Source organism: Grus americana, chromosome Z, assembly GCF_028858705.1.
Source record: "Grus americana isolate bGruAme1 chromosome Z, bGruAme1.mat, whole genome shotgun sequence".
Lineage (NCBI taxonomy): Eukaryota > Metazoa > Chordata > Aves > Gruiformes > Gruidae > Grus > Grus americana.
This window is the reverse complement of record NC_072891.1, coordinates 79379672-79403317: the sequence shown is the minus strand read 5'-3', so window position 1 is coordinate 79403317 and position 23646 is coordinate 79379672. Positions and strand designations below refer to the sequence as shown.

The window sequence follows — 23646 nt, the reverse complement described above, 5'->3', positions numbered from 1 at the left end:
GCCATATCAGGGCCATATCATTTCAGTATCTGAAGGGAGCCTACAGGAAAGCTGGAGAGGGACTGTTTACAAGGGCATGGAGTGATAGGACAAGGTGTAATGGCCTTAACATGAAGGTGGGTAGATTTAGATTAGGTATTAGGAACAAATTTACACTCTTTACTGTGAGGGTGGTGAGGCACTGGCACAGGTTGCCCAGAGAAGCTGTGGCTGCCCCTGGCTCCCTGGCAGTGTTCAAGGCCAGGTTGGATGGGGCTTTGGGCAACCTGGGCTAGTGGAGGGGGGTTGGAACTAGATGGTCTTTGAAGTCCCTTCCAACCCAAACCATTCTAATTCTATGATTCCCAAAAACTGGTGGTGGCCAGACACACACACCAGAGATCACCATCCACCTGGTTTCCCATTCAAGCAATAATGCTGAAAGGGGCTGTTCAAGAGCACCACACGTATGCGTGGTTTCCACAATGTTTGGTCCTGATTCTGCAAGGAAAGTCCAGTTTTTTCAGCATTTCAGCTTATGCAAGGGTCAAATTGCTGACGCAGTATTCCTCTGTAAGTCTCACAAAAAATTGATACCAAATATGGAATAAAAAATAGAATCATAAATATGTAACCATAATACTCTTTACAAGAGAAATTTTCAAGCAACGTTTTACTATTCCAACTCCTGTATACAAGAAGTTTATTAGCAAGCACTTTCTACAGGATCTTTCACAAGGCTTACAAGCCACCTTTTCAGTGAAGGTTATTTCTACTTTGCACAGCCATGCTCTCATGGGACCCAGGCTTCACAAGTAATTAGAACAGATGGCTGCCAGTATTTTAAGTGTAAGCATGTTTTGTATCAGTGCAGGTTCGTTATCTTGCCAAATGATACAGTTCCTTGATAAACTTACAGTGTTAAATATGTTCCATGATTGGGATGGTCAATGAAGAATACAGAGAGAAAAAGGAGAAAGAAAACTTACTGTTTAATGTTCCACATCAGTGCAGATGTAGCCAGTTTCCTTACACTGTAAGTAATTCCCAAAGTTCTGTGTAATCATTTTACAAAATTCTCTTACCAAGTCACTTCCAAAATGAAGCAACCTCCTTACACCGTATCATACTCCCCTCGCTCTACCTTAGCCTCCACACATTCAAGAATACAGTGGAGTATAGCAGGGTTTAGTCTAACAATTCAGGAGCAGACTAACTCCTTTTCAGGACACCGTTTTATCCTTTAGAAATCAAAAGCTCCTCAACTGCCATCAGTTATCAGGATTTTACAGTTTTTTGGGAGGACAGTGGGAATGGTTTAGTTTGAATTGTAAGCTCAAAAAAATTCTCAATTACTGAACCTAGTTCCTGCAATCATGTCATTTTCATTGTTTCATGCACTGCTGAATTTTCACTTGTGTCAGTTCTCCTGTGTGCCTCTCCCAGAGTGCTTCAGAGGCTGTTCCAAAGCCTTACAACCTGGCTATTCTGAACCTTCTTCTAGTCCCCACCTGTATCAAATCACAATAAAATTAATTTTAATTTATCATACAAGAATTATGAATATAATTTATTAAACCCTGTCAGGAAGAAAACCAGCAGAGTTACTTTTGCACCAAATGTCAATTGTTGTCCTTCATCCATTGCTCAATCCATTGCATAATCTGATCCAAATTTCTCTCTAGGTCTTCCGGGGTGTTGCTGGGTAACTGGTGTACAATTTCCTCTCTATATGACAACATAGCTTCCTCATAAAGCGTCTGAAAAATTTCACACTGAATGTTGTCTTGCAGCTTTTTCCCTTTGTAGCCCCTAGAAAAGAAGAACAATACCAAGGAACAGGCTTAGATATGCAGAGAACTATAAAGTATTCTACAGAGAATCAGTAATTTATACCCTAAAAAAATCTTTGATGAAATCACAAAACAGTACTCCTTATTTATTCCACTGACATACCTGCTTTCAAGTCTGTCATACAGAAATGAATTTTCCGTACGAAGTACAAATACTATATGAAACCATCGTTCAGGGAAAAAATCACAGCCGTGATAATCGACAATAACTCCACCCTCACTCATTTTATCTTCTAGTTCATCAATTACCTTCAAAAGAAACAAAGATAGGCAAGTTTATCTGAAATTACAGAAAGTCAAAATACAAAAATGGTAGGGTTTGAAGTTGGACTTACCCTGTCTTCATCCAAAATCGGACAATCGTATTCCTCATCAAAACCTTCGTACAGTTCTCCTGCAGCAAAAATAATTTGTGGAACTTTGTGAAGTAAGAACAGTTATTAAAATTAGTTGTATTGTTATGTTTATTTTAGGTGGATGCAAACAAAAGACAGTGTTCGCAGCAAGGAGCACTTTGTCTACAAATCCGTACGAGGACAAGTTTGTTATTTTTACCTGACACAAAGTATGCTACTGTTACATAAATGCTTTTTTAACTCATGCCACCAAAAACATTTCTGTTAAAGGAAATTCATTACCTTTTACTTTAATATATAATACATGCACTACCAGCACTGAGTTACACAAAGCAAAAATATCTCAAGTACTCTGATGGACTACTTTGTTAATACGGCCTACCTTCTTTTGCCATGTCACCCACGTTAATATAGGTCATTCCTGCTCTTGATGCAAGTTCTTTTCCGAGTGTGGTTTTCCCAACACCCGGAGTACCTAAGGAGAAAAACCCATGTATACCGGTGAGAAAACAATATGCAAGTCCTCTTCAATTAGCCTTCTAAGGAGTCAAAAAGTAAGCTTTTGTCAGTCAATGTTGACAAGTTCATATAAGAAAAAAGGGGCAAAAGATGCACAATGAGAAAAAATCAAATATGAACAATGTCTAGAGATTAAAAAACCCCCCACACAACTACAAATAATTGTCTCACTTTGTGCAGAAGTGTTATTCTAACCGGGATGATGCAAACCCAAACCTCATTCAAAACTCCTAACAACCCCCCCCAAGTTTTCATGCAGAGCAGCCCGGCACCCGCTCCGCAAGGACCTCACACCCCAAATCACTCCAGGCAGTGAACGGGGCTGTGGCCTCTCCCCGCAGGCCCAGCCCGAGCCCCGCCACGCTCCCTGCCCGCACCCTCGGCAGCCCCGCCACTCCCAGCTTCGACCGGGCCAAGCGGCCCGAATACCACTGGCATCCTCCCGCTTCGAGCCGTCCCGGGACCCGTCCCACCGCCCCGCACCGGTAAGCAAAACGTTGGGCCGCCTCATGCTGCCGCTCCGCGGCGGCGGCTGCTGGTCGCCTAGGAGACACGTGCGTGGGGGCCTCCGATACCGCCGCCACACGCCGATGGCGTCACCCGCCCGGCCCGCGGGCGGACGGGCAGGCAGGCAGGCGCGCCATGGGCAGCTAAGAGCCGCCGGAGGAGAAGGACCCCTCGGGAGCTCGGCGGTGTGGTGTGAGGGGGCTCGGCTCGGCTCGGCCCGGCTCGGCTCGGCTCGGCTCACGGGGTTCCGCTGCCACCTCAGTCCGCCCGGGTTCTACCTCGGCGCCGGCCGTCCCGGGAGCGGGGTTCTCCCCTCAGGCCCCGCGGTCGCAGTGGGGCCGCCCTGCGGATGGGCCCCGCCCGGGCTGAGGATGTCCGGAAGCTCCTCGGAAAGGCAGGCGGCGCCGGCGGAGGTAGGCCGCGGAGCGGGGAGATAAGGGCTCGGGGCGGGCTGCGGCCGAAAGTCTGCCCTGAGCAACCTTTTTGCAGCTTCCGGGAAGAGTCCGGCGGCTCCGATTAGCAGTATTTTTAGGCCCGATAGTTACTCCTTGATCTCTCACTTGGCAGTTCCTCCTCAGTTGCATTTTTTTCTATGTGTAAAGTGTTTATTTTCTTACTTATTGATGCAGTGTGTAAAAAGGAAACCCCCTCACGCCGTCCTATCTGACCCACTGGTAAATATGCAAATTCAACTGAAAATAGCTTTTGTCAGAATAACGTTAAAAGAAACCATGCAGAACAAAGCCTCTTTCCCGGTTGCTAATGCCTCTGTCAGATAGTCTCATGCCTGGTAATGGCCTGTTGTGTTAATTTGTAAGATGTGTAAACTGTGGAGTATTCACAGGCCTTTTTGGAGATGATGTGTCTATTCTCTTGCTCCCATTTTCATAGAAGTGCGTTTTGGCATGCAGCCTGTTAGAATTCCTATGCTAAAAAGTTATCATGTGCTTGTCACACACAGACAGTGTGTGACCACTGTGAAATTGTTTTGGAACCGTAGGTAGGCTGAAAAGTGGCTCTGGACTGTAAGTTTGTCCACCTGTCCTAGTAGGATATTTCTCAAATCCAAAATTAAATATTAATGCTATTAGCAGTTTCACTCCTTGTCACTGTCAGACAGACTTCTGGTACATCTGTCTGATTCTAGATGAGTCCAAGTTTCCTCACACAGCAAACAAATAATAATACTTGATTTTATTGTGCTGCGTAAGTAATTTTTTCTGTTTCCTGTTTCTAACTCTTCAACACAAATGGCTGCATTGTAAATGTTAAAAAAATAAAAAAAGCAACACATACTGAAAACTATACAGAGATAACATGAACATGACCTTAATCTAAAAATTATATAATTAAACTTATGCTATTTTAGCATTCTTATCTCTGTTTTAATTTTACTTCTTTAGTTTGAATGTGTGTTTGTAGAATTTTCAACTTGTTCTGCGTTACCAGTTTGCTGCAAAATACTCTATCACACTGTGTAAGATGTAGCTTTTTTAATACTGAAGAAGCATGTAATTGACACATTAAAAAACCATAAATGCCCTAGTACGCCTGTCAATGCTAATGAAGTTCTTTACATCTATGAGGTATTCTTGTACACACTTGATAAAAATCTTGAATTTTCTAGAGACAATGGTACCAAATTAAGGGGAGGAGAGTGCTACATTAATAGCAAAACATTTATATTTTACCAGGTAACAGATTGGTTGGCACGTTCATTTGATGACTTCTTTGGAAACACAAATATTTCTTCTAGTGCAGTTCCTGTGAAGCCACTAGAAGGCAAGTCTGGAAGAAACCGGCAGCAGAAGAAGAAAGACCTGTCTTCTGTGCCAGAAAGTAGCAAAACCAAAGTTCCGCCCAGAAAAAGAGCAAAGTTGTCTTCAGTGGATGTGCCTTGTAACAAGTCCAGACAAAACTGGAACCAGTCTCAAGATGAGCCATGGGTAGATAGATACAAACCTGAAACTCAGGTATGAGAATTACTCTAAGTGCTAATGTAGTTGTAACATTATGTTCATAACCTGTATTGATCAGGTTCTAAGTATATCCTCTTTTATTAGAGCAGTGAAGTACTAGTTCTATTTATGTACTGCCTGTATTTAAAATTTTAACAAGCTATTTATCTGTAGGAGATGCATTTTTCCCCAGGCTGCCTGAGGAGATAAAGCTACTGATGAGATGTTGTTTCCTGTCCATCCACTCCTAAACTTTTGAACCTGTTACTGAATTTCAGCCAGATCTGACAGCTCCAAGTACTAGGAGCAGCTAAAGGAGAGAGAACTGAGTTAGTGCACTCATTACGGGAAAGATAACAGAAATTATCTTGCAGTTAGCTGGTCTGTTAGCATGTTCACAGTACTTGACTGATGGCAGTTTGTGCTATCTCTTGCTTGCTGTATGCATCTTAGGCATGACTTTGTGAGTGGAGGGTACTGTGATACCTTAGGGCTTCAAGGAGAAAGTACTCAAATCTGTAGTAAACCCATCTTCACTGGTTCTGCTCGTGGAGCAGCTTTTTCACAGTGTATTTCAGAGGTATCAGCATGTGTGTTAACTGTCTCTTAGATTTGAGTGCTGGTTGATATAAGTACATTAGTGTAGTACTTTTATTTTGTATTTGAATATTTAATAGATCATCTCTGGAGAGAAACTGAGTTACAAGGCTACAACATGAGTAAGCTGTATGAGATGTGCAGAAGTTCCAAAAACCTATGTAGTATTAGCGTCAGTAGAGCCTAAATAATACCAGCTACAGCAATAGTTGTAAAGCATACTGACACAAACAGGCACGATTGTAATGTTGTTACTTTAGGAATACTAATTATTTCATTATTTCCCAAAGTAAAATAAAAAAACCCACAAAAAAAACCCAACCCAAAAATGGTTGTTTAAGGAAACAGGCTGAAATATCATAAACATGTATAACTGGAATATGCATGTACATGTCTGTTGATGTTTTAGCGTATTTTCTGTTCTTGAATCTCATCATTACAGTCTTAGAAACCAAGAAGTGTATATATGCATTTCATATATTTTAATCTTGTTTTAGAGTGATCTTGCTGTGCAAAAGAAGAAGATTGAAGAAGTTGAAACCTGGTTAAAAACGCACATATTTCAGAGGCAGCCAAAGCAGGTAATCTTGCTAAAATTTGCCGCTAGAGATATAAAACCATACAAATGAGCTGGATGCAGTTTTATTTTAATTTCAGAGAAAAACCTTAACTTACAGGTAGTAATTATACATCTATTGCATTGTAAGAAATCCATTAAGAACACAGATTAGAGCTTGTACATTTGTTTAAGGCTTATGCTGCTAAGAGGTGGATTCTGGTTTTGCTCAGAAATATTATTTTCTAGCATCCATTCAGTTCATACTTCTTTAGTGTGTGCCTGTACAGCATTTTATCTCTCTCAGATTAATTTTAAGTATCTTGGCAGATTTCCAGTTGCACTGACTTGAGGTACTAGGACGTTTTTAACCTCTTGCTTGATAAGAGGCATTCTTATACACACGCATCATTTACCAGCCTTGTCTACTGTTTTTCAGACCCAGTTCTCCAGTTCAGTATGTATTATGTTGGTAGTCTACATGGTGTGCAGTTAACTAAACAGATACATTAAAAACTGAGCGCAAGTCTTTTGGAGTTCTGGTCTAGCTCTATCAGAATACTTAAATATTTTGTGTAATTGATATACTTGTTAACTCAGTTTTTACTGGGAGAAGAGAATCATTACCAGAGAAACCATAGAAGAAATTCAACCAATATTCATCTTCAGCCAGCTTTCAGTCTGTGTTTATCATGTTTGGGACTTTTTTTTTTTTTTTCTTGTGACAGGGTGGCTCTGTTTTACTGCTGACTGGTCCTCCTGGTAGTGGAAAGACTGCAACTATACAAATATTAGCAAAAGAACTTGGCATTCAGGTGCAAGAATGGACCAATCCAATATCTTTAGATTTTACAAAAGAAGACTTAAGAAATATGTTTGGCCATGGTAAGTATTTTGATTTTTTTTTCTTTTCTTTTTTTTTAATTCCAGTTGCTTTTGTGATTTTTGTATTCTGTATTTTTTATTCTTTTGTGTGTCTGTCACATATGATGTCAGATCCACATCCATATAAGCTAGATCCTTAGTGTTACTAAGAATCTTTCTTTTGCTTTTATCTGAAAAGGGATTTAGGTTTTTTTACAGTGTTTACTGCAAAATAATTTGCAATTCAAATCAGTATAGAGAGTTATGTAATAGCCTGGATATCATTTGAGCCAATTAAATAAAAATAGGTAAGTCTGTATTTGTCTGGGTCCTCAATTGAATTCTACCCATTAAAAATTCTCTTCTATTTGTAATGTATTTGCCAAAGGGCTTGGCTGGTTTTCAATGGCTACTGTCAGAAAATAGCATGGATGGGTATTAGTTCTTGTGGGTATTTGTATTCTACTTGGTATAATACAGAACACATTTTTAATTAGTTTTCTTTTTCAGACTCAAATTTTCATACGTTTCCGAGTCAGGCCCAAGCAGCTCTCTTTCAAGATTTTCTACTAAGAGCAAATAAGTATAACAAACTTCAGATGCTTGGGGAGTCCTCAGAAAATGATAAAAAGCTTATTCTTGTTGAAGTAAGTGAAAACTTGTGAAATCTTGTTTTGAAAACAATACCTTTTATAATAACATTGACATGCTAACTAGCTTCAGTTGGTGGATTGGTGTTGCCAAAAGTTAGTCTGCTTTACTGCAGATGAGTTCTTTATTACTTTTTGAGTCTCTACAGCAGGCTAGAACCAAACTCTATGTGTAGTTAAACTATATAAGCTAATAGTCAGAATTTGGAGACTTGTTTGAGTACAGAAATAAGTAACAGAAAATCAAAAAGTAGATCAAAACAATATTGAAAAGTCATACCCATGTTTCTATCTGATTAGCTTTCTAGCAATATATATGTGTATAAACAGGAAGAGGGAACCCACACACGCTATTCTTGTTACTTAAGGACACAGGAGAGTGTAGAAGATAACGTGAGAATTAATACAATCAGAAAGGATTTGAAATTTAGCATTCCCTGGTCTTACGCGGCAGGAGGGGGTTGTTTAGGGCAGAGACGTGAACTCTCAGGGTTTGTAAGCCATAACGGGAGGTACAGGAGAAGACTTTATTTTTACTTATTCAGGAGTGTATTTCAGTAGCATTTTCTTTCTGAGCTTTTCAAGTTTTTTTTCCTGACAAAGGAATTTTGTGATAGTCGAGTTACCTGTAAACTTTCAAGAAAAAGAACAGATGAGATAAAAACTCTAGCTGAGTAATGCGATGTACTGTAGAATTTAGGAAGCATAGTTTACTTTCTCTTCATGAAGTCACTTCCTTGTGTAGTTCCTCTCATATCTCAAGTAGTACGTCCTGCCCTCTTCCTCAGCGAAGCTGGTACCTTGAGTGTTTATCTTCTGAGTAAAACTCATGATTGTAGGCAGTGTAATCACCCAAAGCTGTTTCTTAGGAAACAAGGACAGAAAGTAAAATGTTTCTTTTTAGAGATTTTTTTTCCATAATAAAGAAATGCTATGCTTTGGGTTTTTTTTTCTTTGATTCCCCGCCCCCCCCCCCCCCCCCCCCCCCCCCCCGGTTATCTTCAGTGTTAGCCACATTCAAATTTAATTTAAAGCTAGCTAACTAGGAAGGAAAAATGTGTAGCAATGTGGTGTGCCATAACAGTCTGGCTGTAGGAGTGAGTATTTAAATCTGAATGTAATGACAGCAGTTCATTTGTTTTGAACAGGACATACCTAACCAATTCTATCGAGACCCCAGCAGTCTACATGAAATTCTCAGGTGAGTTGCAAATAAGATTTTAGTTATCAGCTTTAGCCACTTGCAGTTAACTGGAGTTTGATTCTTGTTATATTTGCTTATTTTCAATTTAGGAGATTTATTCGTACAAGTAGATGTCCCATTATATTTATAATCTCAGATAACTTCAGTGGAGACAGCAACCAGAGGTTACTATTCCCAGCGGAAGTTCTAGAGGAGTTGTGTATATCCAATATTAGGTAAGATCCTTTTATCTCATTAAAACTTGATTGAAATGAATGAGAAGTCAGAAACTAATTAATTTTTTTTAAATGAAATTCAACAGTTTCAAGCCTGTTGCACCAACAAATATGATGAAAGTTCTTAATCGAATAGCTGCAACAGAAGCTAGTATGGTAAGTTGTCAAAACTGGTAACTTCTGTGCAGTGCTAGGACCAAAAGATTTCAGACTTTTGTATCTGAAATATGTTATTTATATTTGTTATTGTATTTGTTTGATCTTTAATAGCAGACCCCTGCACCTCCCAGAAAACCCCACCAATCTTCTCCAACAGAAAACAAGGAACAAACTGGAAAGATGTCTTGTTTTTAAGATCAGTTCCACTTGATCCTTGTTCTAAGTATTCAAAGTTACTTCTGAAAATTCTTCTGCCTATTACAGAAGCTATATACAATGAAACAAATAATAGGAGTAAAAGTAATTTTCATTCCAGCCAGAGGAGGTCACAAGTGTAAATCCTATGTTATTCCTGAACTGGTTTGATTAGAACCAAGTCTAATATTGAGTGACACCTTGCAAAGAATTATGTGCATTATTGTCTTTAATATTGCTATATAAAAGGTGGCAATGTGCTTAAATGGATTAAATGTTTTAAAGTTAGCTGTATTACATGGTTTTAGCACATGGTGGGTGCTCATGTAGTCTCTTGATGGTGTGTATCAGAGGTGGGTCCCCACTGCCAGAATAATATTAAAATACTCCTTTTCCTACTTTTTCTTATTACTTTGAATGTTGGTTTTCCTTGTAGAACAGAGAAAAGAATTATGCTTTTGACAGAACTTCTCTGGAGTTGCTCTGCAAAGGTTGTTCAGGTGATATAAGAAGTGCAATAAACAGTCTTCAGTTTTCTTCTATGAAAGGTAAATAACTGTGGTTTTGTTAAGCGAATGACATTTTGACCATTTCTGCTTTAAAGGTATTCTGTACGCTGTTGCAGCATGGCTAGGTGAGCTGTGCAAAACATGTTTGACATGCTGCTCTGGAGCAGGGATAAAGACACTAAGTTTTGTGTATTTGTGAATAAATTTTTTTTTTTAAAAGCTGAATGTGTTTAATTTCATGGCTTATATGTAGTCTTAAAACTGAGTAACATCTACATGTGTGTTGATGTAATTTAATGAAATGCCCTCATTTTTTGATATCTTTGCTACTGGTGTGTGTCTACTGATCAAAGCTTTTATGATGCAACCTTAATTTGAAAGGGATATTTTCATTGCTTGGTTCTTTATACTTCTCTATGTCCTTATCTCTACCCTTAAAGCATTTCTCAAATAGCTTATTGACTTTGTATACAGCATTTCTGTAATGATTGATTTTGCGTGGGAGTTCCTACAGCTGTTGGTAAATTGAAAAGCTGTGAGGTGGCATGACCTACTGTGAATTTATTGAGTGTATTATAGAATAACTTTGAAGTTCAGTGTTTTAGTAGTCTTCAAAATACTTGCTTGGACAATGCTCAAATCAGACTTAGTTTGGAATTATTTTAAATGTTCCAACATAAAACAAGAGACTCTCTGTCATGTCTTTAATAAGCATTGGAAGTCAATAATTGTTAAGAAACCAATGTATGTGAGTTACAGAATCCATTATTTTTAAAAGTAATACTCTGGCATGCATAGTTCATTCTAAGAACTGTCAGATGGTGCCAGCATTTATATTCAACCTAGAAATAAGGAAGTGAATTCAACAGTTGTCTATTGTATGTTGTAAAGCTAGCAATGCTCTTGTTGCTTTTACTCATTTTCTCTCCTATCCACCTTGCAAACAGAAAAATGTGCTTATGGAATACAGGATTAAACATAGTTTCAAGTCCTTGTTGTAAGAGGTAATGTTGTAGTTTTGAGTTTTAGAGTGTATTGAAATTAACCTAGCTGTGTTTGTTAAATTACATGGGAGAAGGAAGGAGGGAGTCATGTTTTTAGCTTTAACTTGCAAACGTGGAAACTAAATTCTTCTGGTGTTGTCTTCTAGTATACTGAGTTTGTATTGTTCTGTGTTAATCAGAAAAATATAAAATTCCTCTCAGTAAAACCGCTTTTATGATAATGCCATGAAATTAATAATTAGTAGGATAGTTTTAAAATGACCAGTTTGTGTATTTTTTAAAAAAATTGCCTTGGAAATGTAAAAACATGAGAGTTATAAAGAGAACTTGGGAGAAAACAAAGGCATATGGCTTGACAGCTTGTGTACATGATATCTCAGAATCATGTACTCAAGTCATAACACACTGAGCATTCTCTTCTCGTGTTTTCTCCAGCAAATTGAGAAGAGCTGCCTTCATGTTGAATGTAATTTTTTTTAGTTGTTCAGGTATTTCAGGTAGGTAAATGACACTTCGTCATTTACAAAGTGACATTTTGTAGATTTTGGAGACACCTCACCTCCTCGTTGATCTCCTGAGAATGCAGTATTAGGTTTTAGATTTATGTATTTTCTTCCTTCACTAGTGTATATATGAAACACAAGCAATACATTCATTTTGTAGTAGTATTACTGGGTAAAATGGATCCATGGCAATTGTGGGAGAAAAGAAGGATAACTGTTTGAAGGATAAGTTTTCTTAGCTCAATAAGGATCATTCACCTGCCACTAAATCAAATTGTGGGTGAAAATTTTTGAGTTTTAAATAAGAGCAGAAGAAGGGTTTTATTCCCTGGAGTTCAAAATGTTGTGGAAATTAGTAGGCTGTTGGAAGAATCACCTAAATGAATGCTGCCTTATCTGTATAATACCCTCACTGAAATATAATGCAAATAGAACATAAATTGATAAGTGAACAGCATGTAACTGAAATATAATTTACATATATTTGCACTTGCACTTTATAAAGAAAAATTTTTTAAGACAGACAAGTTGGAGATGCATTAGAACTAGAATCAATAAGCGAGAATGCTAGCTTTTTTTAAAGACATATTTATTATTCAAAAAAGTACTTGGCACCTTAGCTGTGGCTTAAGGGATAGAAGTGGAATGAAGCATGCTAGTTCAGGTGACTGGGTTGTCTTCCTAATGAATGAGTTTTCTCTTTGTGCCTCATTTATATATCCTTTTCTGTTCTTTTTTGTTTAGAACATTAGCAGTAGCAATATAATAAAAAACTTTTTTTGGATTCATGTACTTTATCCTGATTATATTTTTGCTTTTATTGATAGACTGTTCATTGGAGAAAGAGTTTTGGTCAAGGAAGAAAAAGAGCTCCGCACTAAAATGTGAAACAGCAGTATCTAAAGTAAGAAAGAAAAGTAAATCTGATATTTCAGAAGACCAGGAAATACAAGCTATTGGTGGCAAAGATGCTTCTATCTTTCTTTTCCATGCTCTGGGGAAAATAATTTACTGCAAAAGTAAGAAAACTGACTTATTCTTCCTTTCAATGAGCAAAGCCTGTCAGGTGCTAATAGCTAGATTTGCTAAAGTACGGCTTAGGGTGACCTCTAATTCACAGGTTTGGTCATTAATAACGGTATAAAAACAGGAATAACAGTTTGTGGCAACTGAGACTGCAGCTGTCTGAATCTAGTGGGTAAATAAACGTTTTATTAAGATGTACTACATGTATGCAATAAAATTATATAACTCTAGTTGCATTAGGTCCACGTGCTGTCATGCGCATAAAGCTAGATAGATAGCCAGCACATTTGTTACTTTGCACAAAAGCAAATTTTGCTTTTTTGCAGAATTATACATTGTTGTACAGTTATGTTCTGTACTTGTCTCTATTCCTAAAGGTTACAGAACAGCCCTGCAGTCTTGTAGCTACTACCTCCCTTATTTGTGTGTCTGCTATCTTTTCCTCCCTACTTTTTATCTCAACCCCTTGTTTTCTTTTAACAGACACATATGCTCTCTCCTTTCTGACCTGAAAACCCCTTCTATTTCTGTCATACCTTGTCTTCCTTTCTACCTCCAAAATACTTTCCACCTTACTACAACTGAAAGCTCTACTTTTTATACACTCGGGTTCTGTAAATTTATAGAACCTATCTGTTCCCTGTGTATGGTTACAGTACTATATTTTTAACATTTAAAAAAACTGTAATTCATAAGCATTTTGTACTTCTTAAATGAGTGCTATCTGCACTCAGCTAAATCAGGATCCATAATGCCATTGGATGTCCACATTTTTGGTAATAATTCACAATATTGGTTCCAAAATCAGCTAAGGGAAAATAGTGAGATGAGGGAACATGAAAATAATTAGATGAAATTTGTCATATGAAGTGTAATGCAACTAATTGCATGTTGTTGACTATATGATATTGACTATATAATTAAGTACTTATGCCTGCATCAGGAGTTTTCTGGGGACTGGAAATGGTATAATCTAGTTGCTGGTAGAGTTGACAGTTGCTAAAAATGGTGCTCAATATATGAGAAAACTACTATTCATGCAGTTACGCATCTCTGTTCTTGGTCCTATTTAATTTTTATTCTGATTTTGAATATTTAATCTGAAATGGGTGTCTTTTTTGATTATGCGCAGAAATGTAACAACATTTCTGATACTAAAACTAAAGATTGTAAAATCCTTTGTAGGAGAACCAGTGTCAGAATCAGAATTTCCTCAGCTGCTGCCTGCTCACCTATCAGAATACCGTCGAGACACCTTGCTTATTCAGCCTGAGGTACGTCTGCAATAACTACTTGATTCCAGTGTGGTTTGAAAAAAAACCAAACAAAACCAGACAAAAAGTGATTGATGCAAATTCTCAAGCACAGTGTTTTTATCACTGATCTTAATATATATATATATATATATATATATATATATATATATATATTCAGTCTGCCTAAGTTACAGAGTAATTGATCTGGAAGGGACCTCTGGAGGCTAACTTCAAAGATAGATTAGGTTCCCAGGCTCCTGATCTGTTGACTTTTGAGTCTCTCCAGGGATAGAAATTCACTCACTTTACTGACCAACTTGTGGTGGAAGGTGGACTTTCCCTTGCTGCAACCTGCGATTGTTACCGCTCATTCTTTTGCTGTGCATTGCAAATAGGAGTCTGAGTTCATCTTTCTGTTACCTCCCATTAAGAGAGTTGAAGACAGCGGTGGCTTCTGTCCCTCCATCCCCACCGTTAGTCTTCCTGGGAGCAAACCAACTCATGTTTTGTATATAAGCATCACTTCATAGGTCATGTGTGCCAGTTCCCTAATCATGTAAATGTGTCATTGCTTTTATAGGATGCTTTTCCTTAAACGCTGTGTAAAACGTCTTTTTTTTTTTTTTCTCTGATAGGATATTGTGGAAAAATCGCATATGTCTGGAAGCATGTTTAATTTATACCTTCACCAGAACTATGTAGACTTTTTTTCTGATATAGATGATGTAGTGAGAGCCAGTGAATATTTGAGCAGCGCTGATGTCCTTTGTAGTGATTGGAGTGTAAGTGTCATCTTTTTATACGCACATGCTTTTTTAATATTCTGAGCTTCTAAATTTTTCTCTGAAGTGTTTATGAACGGTAGAAAGCAATTTTCTTAAAGTTGATAAGAATTAAGCTATATCACTTCAAACTTACAGTATAGGTGACTGAATTTTTAATGAATGCTAAAGGACATCAACTATAGAAGAGATGCAAGTCCAACTTTTTGTCCAACTTCTGTCAGTATTTTATCATAGTGGGGTATAGTGTTTGTAAAATACTCTACAAAGTATTTTTAAGTAGAACGCATTTATGCAGAAATGTGTTGGAGACTGTGTGCCTTTTCCCTGAAGTAACTGAGCTAGCTTTTTCTTTCAGCTGCTTTGAGTAGAAGTTTCACAGTAATCTAAATATATTCTGGGCATGTCATGTCACTGCAATTACAGAGTGTGTTTTAGTTCAAATGAGACACACTGTACAGAGACCTTGAGTTCACATAATGCCTGATTTCTCTCTTAGACACGGCTTGTGATGGAAAAATACAGTGCATCAGTGGCTACCCGAGGGGTGATACATTCAAATACATCCAGAGCCTTTGCCCACCAACAAGGAGGGATGGGGTTCCGGCCTTTACATAAACCCCAGTGGTTCTTTATCAATAAAAAGGTAAATACTTGATTTTTTTTTTTGGTTGGTTGGTTTTTTGGTAAGTTATGGCAATTGAGTGCTATAGATGAGATTTGCTCACAGTGCTAAATTTTTCAAATATCCTTTTTTGATATAATTTACTTCTAAAAAGCAGTTGCTTGAAGAATTATGTTGGTATTATTCTTTTAATGGAAAAGTAAATTGGAGACTTCTGACAAAGTCTGATTCCTGTGTCCAAGTTGGCGTACTGCTGGGAGAGTCTTAATCCTAAGTTAATGGAGACACAATCAGTTTTGAAATACTGTGAAGTGTTCCTAAAAGTTTAAGTTTCTATGCAGTTTAAATCACATTAAACTGTTGTGTAAGTTTAACAAATTACTGCTGTTATGTTTTATGTGTTCATCAGAAATTAGCTTGTTCATGAGACACCAAAGGTCTTGGCAACTGTTTACATTGGAACTAATACTTCTCTTGCTGTATCTGGCAAAAAATACTGGCCTGGATGGGTGGGCAATTCTATAATCAAGGGATAAATATTTTCTGGAAACTTTAATGCCCAGCAAAAGGCAAAAATGAAGGACTTGACCATTTTTATGATCTGTATATGTTAACTCTAACTGCTTATATTTTTTTCTGGTCTCATTTTTCAGTAGCTGGCATGTAGTCATCCAGCAGGCAAGAACAAAGTTTGTCTTTTATACAGAATATCAATGTTAATAATGATTTTCCAGGTTTTTTACTTGTGTTTATTTTCCCCCAACTCTTACAGTATCAAGAAAACTGCCATGCTGCAAAATCTCTCTTTTCGAGCTTCTGTTTACCACCTGAGTGTCTTCAGACAGAGCTATTGCCTTATCTTGCTATGTTAGCAAATCCAATGAGAAACCAAGGTAAGATGGGTGTAACTCTTGATCTTGGACTCTTTTTTTAATTAAAGCATACTTACAAATTTTGTAACCCAGAATGTCAATGCTATCTGTGTTTTTGCCTCAGTTAAAAAAATACTTATGGTAAATGCATATAGCTGATATCCAAAAATGTTTCTAGTAACATAGCCAAAATTAAAACTGTCCTGTTATGTTTGAAACAACACCAAGAACATTTTTAAAACTTACGTAACTGAAAGAATTAAAATAAGTATCTCTCTTGGCAGAAGTGAGGCGTATACAATGCTTTATAAATGCGTAAGATGGGGTCTTCATGTTGGAGTATTTGAAGTCATTCTTCCCTTTTTTTTTTACTGCGTGGATTTCTGGTATCTGTGTACTTTTGAATTTCATCTGGTTGCCCTCTCGCTCGGTGTCTTAAGGTCCTTGCATGTTTTTTGTGTCTGCCCACATCCTTACTAGCTGGTCTAACTGGGTGGGATTGGCAAACTTGCTCATGTCACCCTTCACTCCCTTTTTTCACAGGGTTACATTTAAGTATGTACTGGATAGCCCAGGTCCTAGCACAGATCTTTACAGAACTGTATTGGCAATATTTTTCCATTGCAAGAGTTAACCGTTATCTCATAACCCTCTCCACATTTCCTATTCATTAATTATTTATCAGAATTTACATTGTCTTCTTAAGGTTAAGGCTTCTTTTAAAATACTTTAGTAGAGGATCTGGTGAGAAGACTTTTGGAAACCTAGTAGGCAATATTAAGTCAATCTTCATTGCTTACTGATCTCTTTCCAGTATCATCAACAGACTCAGAAGGCTTTAAAAAGCCTTTCCCAGATAAAGTAAACAAAATCCAAGTTTGCGGTGTATTAAAAAAACTGTGTAACCTGAAGTAATCCAAGAGCGGACAGTTCATGCAGAAAAATTAACTTTGTATGGTACATCATCCAAAAAGTACTGTTTAGACAGCTGGGTCGCTTATGGTATGTTAATTACTTCTAATAAAAGGCATCATGTCTTAACTAAGGCCTTGCCGTCAGGATCAATTAATTTTGCAGGCTGTGGAATAATAATTGCACGCCATAAATACACAGTTGATGAATGTCAGGGGTTTTTTGATGTGTAGGCAATCTGTAAATATGTTATGGTAATGTGGTAAACAGTTTGAAAAAAATACACATGTGCACAGTGTTTTGGTATCCAAAATATCCAAATATATACAGGAATACTTGACTAAACTTATGAATTATTTACTTATCAGAATGTTTAATTGTATGTTCCTTACAATCTACCCAATATGATTCTGGTGATTGTTTGTTCTTAGCTCAGATTGCTTTTATCCAAGACGTTGGGAGGCTACCACTGAAAAGACATTTTGGGAGGTAAACTTGACTTCTGTCTTTTCTTAAAGAAAGTAAGACTTTCTTTCTTTCTTTCTTAATATATTGAGGAAAAGAATCCTTTCATAGAGAAACATCTTGAATGTTCATCTATGATGTGACATTTTCCCTCACCTGCAGCATGATAATTTTATATTTTGCCTGTTAAAACTTTTTCCATTTCAAGGCTATTTATCATTGCAATGTTAGGAAGTAACATTTTTTACTATGGTCTTGCTTTTAATCCTTGTTTAGCTTTCTTTTCCATTGTACCAAATATTAGCTGTGTCCTAGACATTATCTATATTTCTCCAGTGCATGATCTGAATAATTTTTTTCACAACAGAAACATTTCAATGAGAATAAGACTGAATTGATTCAAAGAGTATAGTGTGCTTTGCCTGTTGTTTATCATGACATAAAATACTTTTTAATAGAACATTCTCTTGTTCACATGTGTGTTGGTTAGAGGTATAAGAAAGAAAGTATAATGGAGAATTATCCTTATTTCCTTTGAAACAGTTGTATATCTATGGAACTATATAAGATACTTTAATGAGTGCTTCCTCTGAAATTAGATAGCAGTACTGCTTTTTATTTTGTGGAATTTTTGCCTTAGAGTAAGCCTTTGTTAAACCACTTAGAGTAAACCTTTGTTTAGAATGCATTTTTTTAATAAAACTATAGCCAGTGAAGTTCCTCTGTCTTAGATATTAAATACTGAAAAAATTACTTTTGATTTCAACTGCAAGACTGTAGTGCTCTACTTACAGATTGTGTGGTGCTTGTGGGGTGACATGGCATGACATGTTATATTGTGACTCTAATGAGCCTTCTGAATTACAGGCATCATTTATACTAGTAGAGCCTCAGTTACATTTCTATAACTTTAATATCTCTGAAATAAGAAAAAGTTGTAATTGTGTCTTTTTCTCGTAAAGGATCGAGATCAAAGTTAGCTGGAATAAGACCAACTCTTTCATCTCTTAACCAAGCGAGAGAGTTTGTTAGGGCATCCGACAAAGCATATCATATTTATCACTGTGGTGTTGCTGTCTGAGTTTATGAAATGCTGGTGTGTAAGGTAAAGGCTGTATTACCCCAGAACCACCCTGTTCCCCAACAGTGGTATTAAAAGCCATTTTGGTTGCTAGTCATGAAGAAAGGAAAGTGTCCCTAACTAGTGTATTTCTTTGCAATCTCCCTACTCTAAGCCAAAATGTTTGTAACTTTCCAAATTAATTGTAGACTTTGTTATGCCATTACTTTTGTCTGCAGCATACCTTTAAATATTGATAAAGGGTTTGAATCTGCATGAATAAGTGTGTGTCATTTAGAGTTTTATCTGAGGGGTAACTTTCTCCTGAAAACATGGTAATCCTTCATTTTTTCACCATTTTGGAAGGGAAGTTTGACGAACAGTAGATACTTTAGTAAGCATTTGCTTCCTTCAGGAATCCTAACTGAAAATAATTTAATTTGTGTTATTAAGCAGTCCTTAAAATAACTTCTGTGCAGCTGTTTCAATGGGAATAAGACTATTTTATTTGTTTCCTGTTATATTTATTAATGGAATGGGAATGGTACTGTAGTAAGAAAACTGTCATCGAGGAGAGTGCATGGTATTTGATCAGCTGGAATTGGTGTCAGGATGAGTTTTTGTTAGTATCTGTGTAAGTTTTCATTATTCCCATGTAAAGTGTGAAAAATAATAAAGGAACATTGGTAACCTACTGATATAGAGATACTAGAAAGATTGAGAAGTCCAAATAGTAAAAGAAATTATAAAATATAGAAAAATTTCCTTTTCACTTTTTTTTTTAATTTGCCTGTTTCAAGCTCAGTTGCTTCCTGTTCTAAAGGATTTAGGTTTTGCTTGGAAAGGGTCTAGTGTATCATGGGCTGTTGTTTGTAAGTTGTTAGCAGTTTGCGTACCTGAGGAAAACTAAGCAGAACTACTGTTGCCATAAGGAAGAAACTTCAAACAATGGTTGGTACTGGAAAGTGATGGAGCACAAACATGATCTGTTGTTTTGTTGCTGCTGTTGGTTTGAGGGTATGTAGCACAGTCTTTTCCCCGAGAGGAACTCCAGTGTCTTCTGTAGGCTGTCATGTAAGCTGTATGGGGTTGAGTTCTGGGCACAAGTATCTCTACCTGGAAGATGTGCGCAGAACTGTACAAACATAATACAGAAGGTAGTGATGTAAGCACAGAATGTGAGTAGCTTGAATGAACTGTGATCGATGGAGGGTATTACTGTCAGGAAATGTGAAATCCTTAAGCACCAGCGAAGAAGGGTGAGTGACCTGTGTGGTACATGGGTAGTCTTTCCTATTGCAGCTTCTCTGTGAGAGAGCATGAAATGTTCTGTTGTTTGTTGGGGCGGGGTTTTTTCCTCTTTTTATCTTTTTCTCTCTTTTTCCCTCTCTCTCTTTTGTGGTAACTTACTGTTGCAATGATAATTTTACAGGTTAAAGCTTGAAACACTCACTGACAAAGATCCTGGGATACCAGACATATTTGTTAGCTCTGAGGGGGACCATACTGATGTGCATGCTGTGGAGATGGCTGTACAGATGGAGAAAACCAGGATGAATGAGCATGAACTGGATGGATTCCCTCTCTCTTCTAGCCAATGCAGTGGAACTGAACTACCTTGCAGTCAGCCTCAGCCTGTTGCAGCTCAAGCAATCATGGAGGAAGATGAATTAAAAATAGAGGAATATGATAGTGACTGAGTACAACAAAATATCAACCAGTGACTTGCCTGAGTAGGTTAATATGCGACAAAGGCCTTTGCTAAAGAGAGTCTGGTCTGCACAAAAGTACTGCTTTAACTAGTAGTTGAAGCTAGGGGGCCACGTCTAAACGTGCCATGTCAGCATTGAGACAGCTCTCCTCAGCTTCCTCTTAACTTTGCGGGATCAGACCTGGCTGAATACTAAATGACAAGCTCTTCCCTGCCTCTTCTGAGCCATGAAATCATCTATATTGATAAAAAGAGTATAATAAATGATGACTGAAATTAGTTTGAAAGAGACTGTAGATAAGTAGTGTCACTCTTAAGTTATTTTTATTTTTTACACATTTTAATTTACTTTGCAACTGTACAGTATGTTTTCTGAGTACACATTTGATAAGTTGTCAGCATTTGAAGGTTTTATTAAAATTCTTACCTTCAAAAAAATTGCTGTTTGTAAGCTTGGCCCTTCTGAAAGAAGAGACTGAAGTGTATGTGTAAAAAAGTTTGGTATCCCATACTGTTGATGTAAATAAAACTCCTACTGTATTAATACTGTTTTGTATTCTGCCACAGATTTTTATGTGTTTGTAAATTGAACATATGTTGACAACAGACTACTTTGGATTCCTTTTTGAAAGATATTTTCATAACTTATGCAGGGTAAAATGTAACAAGCATAAGTCCTTCTTGTTCTTTATATTCTGTAGGAAGTTAATGGTATAGTATGCAGTTTTTCTCCTTAACTTGCAGTTGTGCTGGGGGAGGGATAATCCTGGGTTTGGCAACTGACATGTGAGAAGTGTGTTGTGATTGGATAGACCATTTAATACTTCACTGTTTCTCTGTAACTGAAATTGGGCCATGCAAATCAATCTAGTACATTGCTGTGGTTAGCGATACCATAGCAATAGGAAAAAACCTCAAACCAACCAACTTCGAATGTGTAAAGTGTGTTTACATTTCTGTATTGCTTACATCCAAAGTTTAGTAGAAGAAAATACATACTTATCCATGATAACTGTGGAATTAATGCTGCTATTAAAGTGTCCAGATTTGTTCTCTCTCAAGGGACAGGTGTAGTCGTTACAGCTGTTGCTTAATTTTGAAGAGGGAAACTCTTAAATTCTGTTACAGCTATACTCATTACAGCAAAGTCAAAATGCTTTTGGCTCCTGATGCCCCTTAACCCCTTTCTTCCATATGCATAAACCAATGTGCATAAGCAGTCACAGGTAAATGCTGAGCTGTGATGTTTTAGGGGGAAAGGCCAACTTCCACCGTGGGTCTAATTCTACTCACTCTGACATCAGTAACAAACCAACAAAAACGAGAGTGATGATGAGTGCTTCTGAAAAAAACTATTCAACTGATCCCTTTAATATTATTTTACACTCTCATTGATATGGATCCTGTGCCAGAAGGATCAGGTGATCCTGAACACAAAAATCTCATAGTCTTACAGCTTGAAAGAAACTAACTGTATATTTAAAAGCAGCAGAAGACCCCTGGCCCCTTTTCACCCGCAGTAAAAGGATTTCTCTGAGCCAACAGGGAAAGCAGCAAAGGATATATGATATCTTTCCTATTTCCCGGTAACAATTTTGTTTCTTCCCAAAACCATGTATTTGTTAATGTGTTGGAAAGCAAAATACAGTGTTCTTTTCTTTTTATGGAATATAAATGTGTACATTTGTATTCCTGCAGAGAAGTCTAAACTGTGATTAATTCAACGGGGTATACTAAACAAATCACTGTCTGTGCAAAAAGAAGGTACACAAACCGAATAGCGTTTTCTAAATAAATGCGCACGTACAAAAGCCGTGGATGCCAGACCAATGTGTGGGACTTTATGCACCGGCATGCCAACAAATTCAATATATGCACATTGCTGCCGCTTGCCCCACAGCTGCCGGTGTCCTGGATGTGACGGGGAGTCCAGCATTTCTGGACGTCCGTCTCCATCCCCCGAGGTCTCTCCAGCACCCGGGAGCTGTGGAGCAGGCGGCTGCCCCGGGGGGCTGGGGACACGGCTGCATCACAGGAGCACAGTCTGCGCCTGGCCTCTGGCTGGGGACACGGTGCCCACGGCAGTTTTGGGCACCTTGAATTGCCTGTGGTTCTGAGACAGCTGTTTGCCCACGTTCCACGTTCATCTCCAGAGAGGGGCCTCTGCAGGCGCTGGGCTGGAGTCGGGCTGCCGGCAGTGTAACCCAGCTCCCCCTCGGACAGCTGGCTCCTCCTGGGGCAGGGAAGGGTTAGTTTTGTTCACAGAATTACAGACCTGTGAAAACTGGGAGCTAAAAGAGAAACGGTAGTCAAATGCAGCAATACCATCTTCTAAAACAGATCAAGACTTGTGGAAGGACAAACTCCTGAGGTTTTCTAATGTGTTATATCTTTTTCTGATTCAACAAATCCACAACAGCAAGGTGGCATGTATTTATTGTGCATAAAAGGATTTCATACAACAGCTGAAAAATGCTACTGGTAACAGAAGAACTTTTGCCTTACATGACTGAATCACACTAAAAATTGAGCGAGGATCCCCCAAGCCCCAGCTGGCCCTCCAGTAGTGTGGAAGGAAAATTGCTAATGCCTTGTGGACCTCCTTCGTAAGCCCCGCTAGCTGGAAAATACCTGCAGCATGACCCAATGGCCTCGCTAAGTCAGCATCATCCAGTTATTGAAGGGGTGAGCTCTTTGTAAAAGGACAACCTGCCCAAAGCTTTTTTATCCCACTGTCTGGAGCTCCCTCCTCTGAAGCAGCCCACGCAAAAACACTCTGCTGTAATTTACTGTGTTCTGCTCATTTAGCATGTACTGCAGTTCCGTGAAACACGTGCTGTGACACAAAGGCACGTAAACTCTGTACCTGCCCCTCTTGGGCAGCCTGTCTGGCTGCCTCCATGTCCTCTCCGGGAGCTGTAGGCACACACTGCTCTGCTCTGACCCAACCAAAATCATTTGCAGGCTCTTGCCACGTTGGGGGCTGCGGGATCCCAGCTTTTAAACGGAGGTCAGTCCAGAACCTTCCTCTTCCAGGCGGTTTCTAAGAGGCAGCCTGCACAGATGAGGTCTTTACACAGACACTGGCACAGGCGATACTGAAAACGCTCCAGAGGCTGTGGTGGCTGCCTTTGCTCAAGGCTTGCAAACCAACCTTCACGGGCAATTATGGTCTGTTCCCATCCAGTGGCAGACCAAGCCGCCTGCTGAACTAGCTACTGTTGCCCGTCACTGCAGTGTAGGTCAGGAGAGGGAAAAGACACTGAGCAAAACTGAACTCATTGCAGTGCCAGTTCAACATTTTGCTCC

At 38.3% G+C, this 23646-nt stretch overlaps 2 protein-coding genes across 9 annotated transcripts; one reads left to right on the top strand and one right to left on the bottom strand.

The window, feature by feature from the left end:
• Positions 1 to 633: 633 nt before the first annotated feature.
• Positions 634 to 3573, bottom strand: AK6 (adenylate kinase 6). 4 transcript variants are annotated; one of them, XM_054809964.1, is made up of 5 exons: positions 3493 to 3573; positions 2571 to 2663; positions 2168 to 2226; positions 1936 to 2081; positions 634 to 1791 (listed from the first exon to the last, which is right to left on the bottom strand). In XM_054809964.1, exons 2-5 carry the CDS (start codon positions 2605 to 2607, stop codon positions 1602 to 1604), a joined length of 432 nt encoding a protein of 143 aa, XP_054665939.1. In that variant the 5' UTR covers positions 2608 to 2663; positions 3493 to 3573; the 3' UTR covers positions 634 to 1601. The 4 variants fall into 4 exon arrangements, with proteins under 4 accessions (XP_054665939.1, XP_054665938.1, XP_054665935.1 ...); XM_054809963.1 differs by lacking the exon at positions 3493 to 3573 and adding an exon at positions 3191 to 3314; XM_054809960.1 differs by lacking the exon at positions 3493 to 3573 and adding an exon at positions 3137 to 3240.
• On the top strand, positions 3365 to 21398 carry RAD17 (RAD17 checkpoint clamp loader component). Of its 5 annotated transcripts, none has more exons than XM_054809956.1 (16): positions 3365 to 3627; positions 4909 to 5187; positions 6267 to 6350; positions 7054 to 7210; positions 7700 to 7836; positions 8988 to 9040; positions 9133 to 9258; positions 9345 to 9414; positions 10049 to 10160; positions 12456 to 12647; positions 13840 to 13928; positions 14546 to 14692; positions 15192 to 15338; positions 16090 to 16210; positions 17533 to 17590; positions 20059 to 21398. In XM_054809956.1, the coding sequence occupies exons 1-16, from the start codon at positions 3586 to 3588 to the stop codon at positions 20324 to 20326; spliced, it is 2082 nt and encodes a 693-aa protein (XP_054665931.1). In that variant the 5' UTR covers positions 3365 to 3585; the 3' UTR covers positions 20327 to 21398. The 5 variants fall into 5 exon arrangements, 4 of the variants coding, with proteins under 4 accessions (XP_054665931.1, XP_054665934.1, XP_054665932.1 ...); XM_054809959.1 differs by having other exon boundaries at positions 3471 to 3627; positions 4971 to 5187; XR_008574668.1 differs by lacking the exon at positions 20059 to 21398 and adding an exon at positions 16474 to 17146 and having other exon boundaries at positions 3474 to 3627; positions 17533 to 17565.
• The last annotated feature ends 2248 nt before the right edge of the window (positions 21399 to 23646 follow it).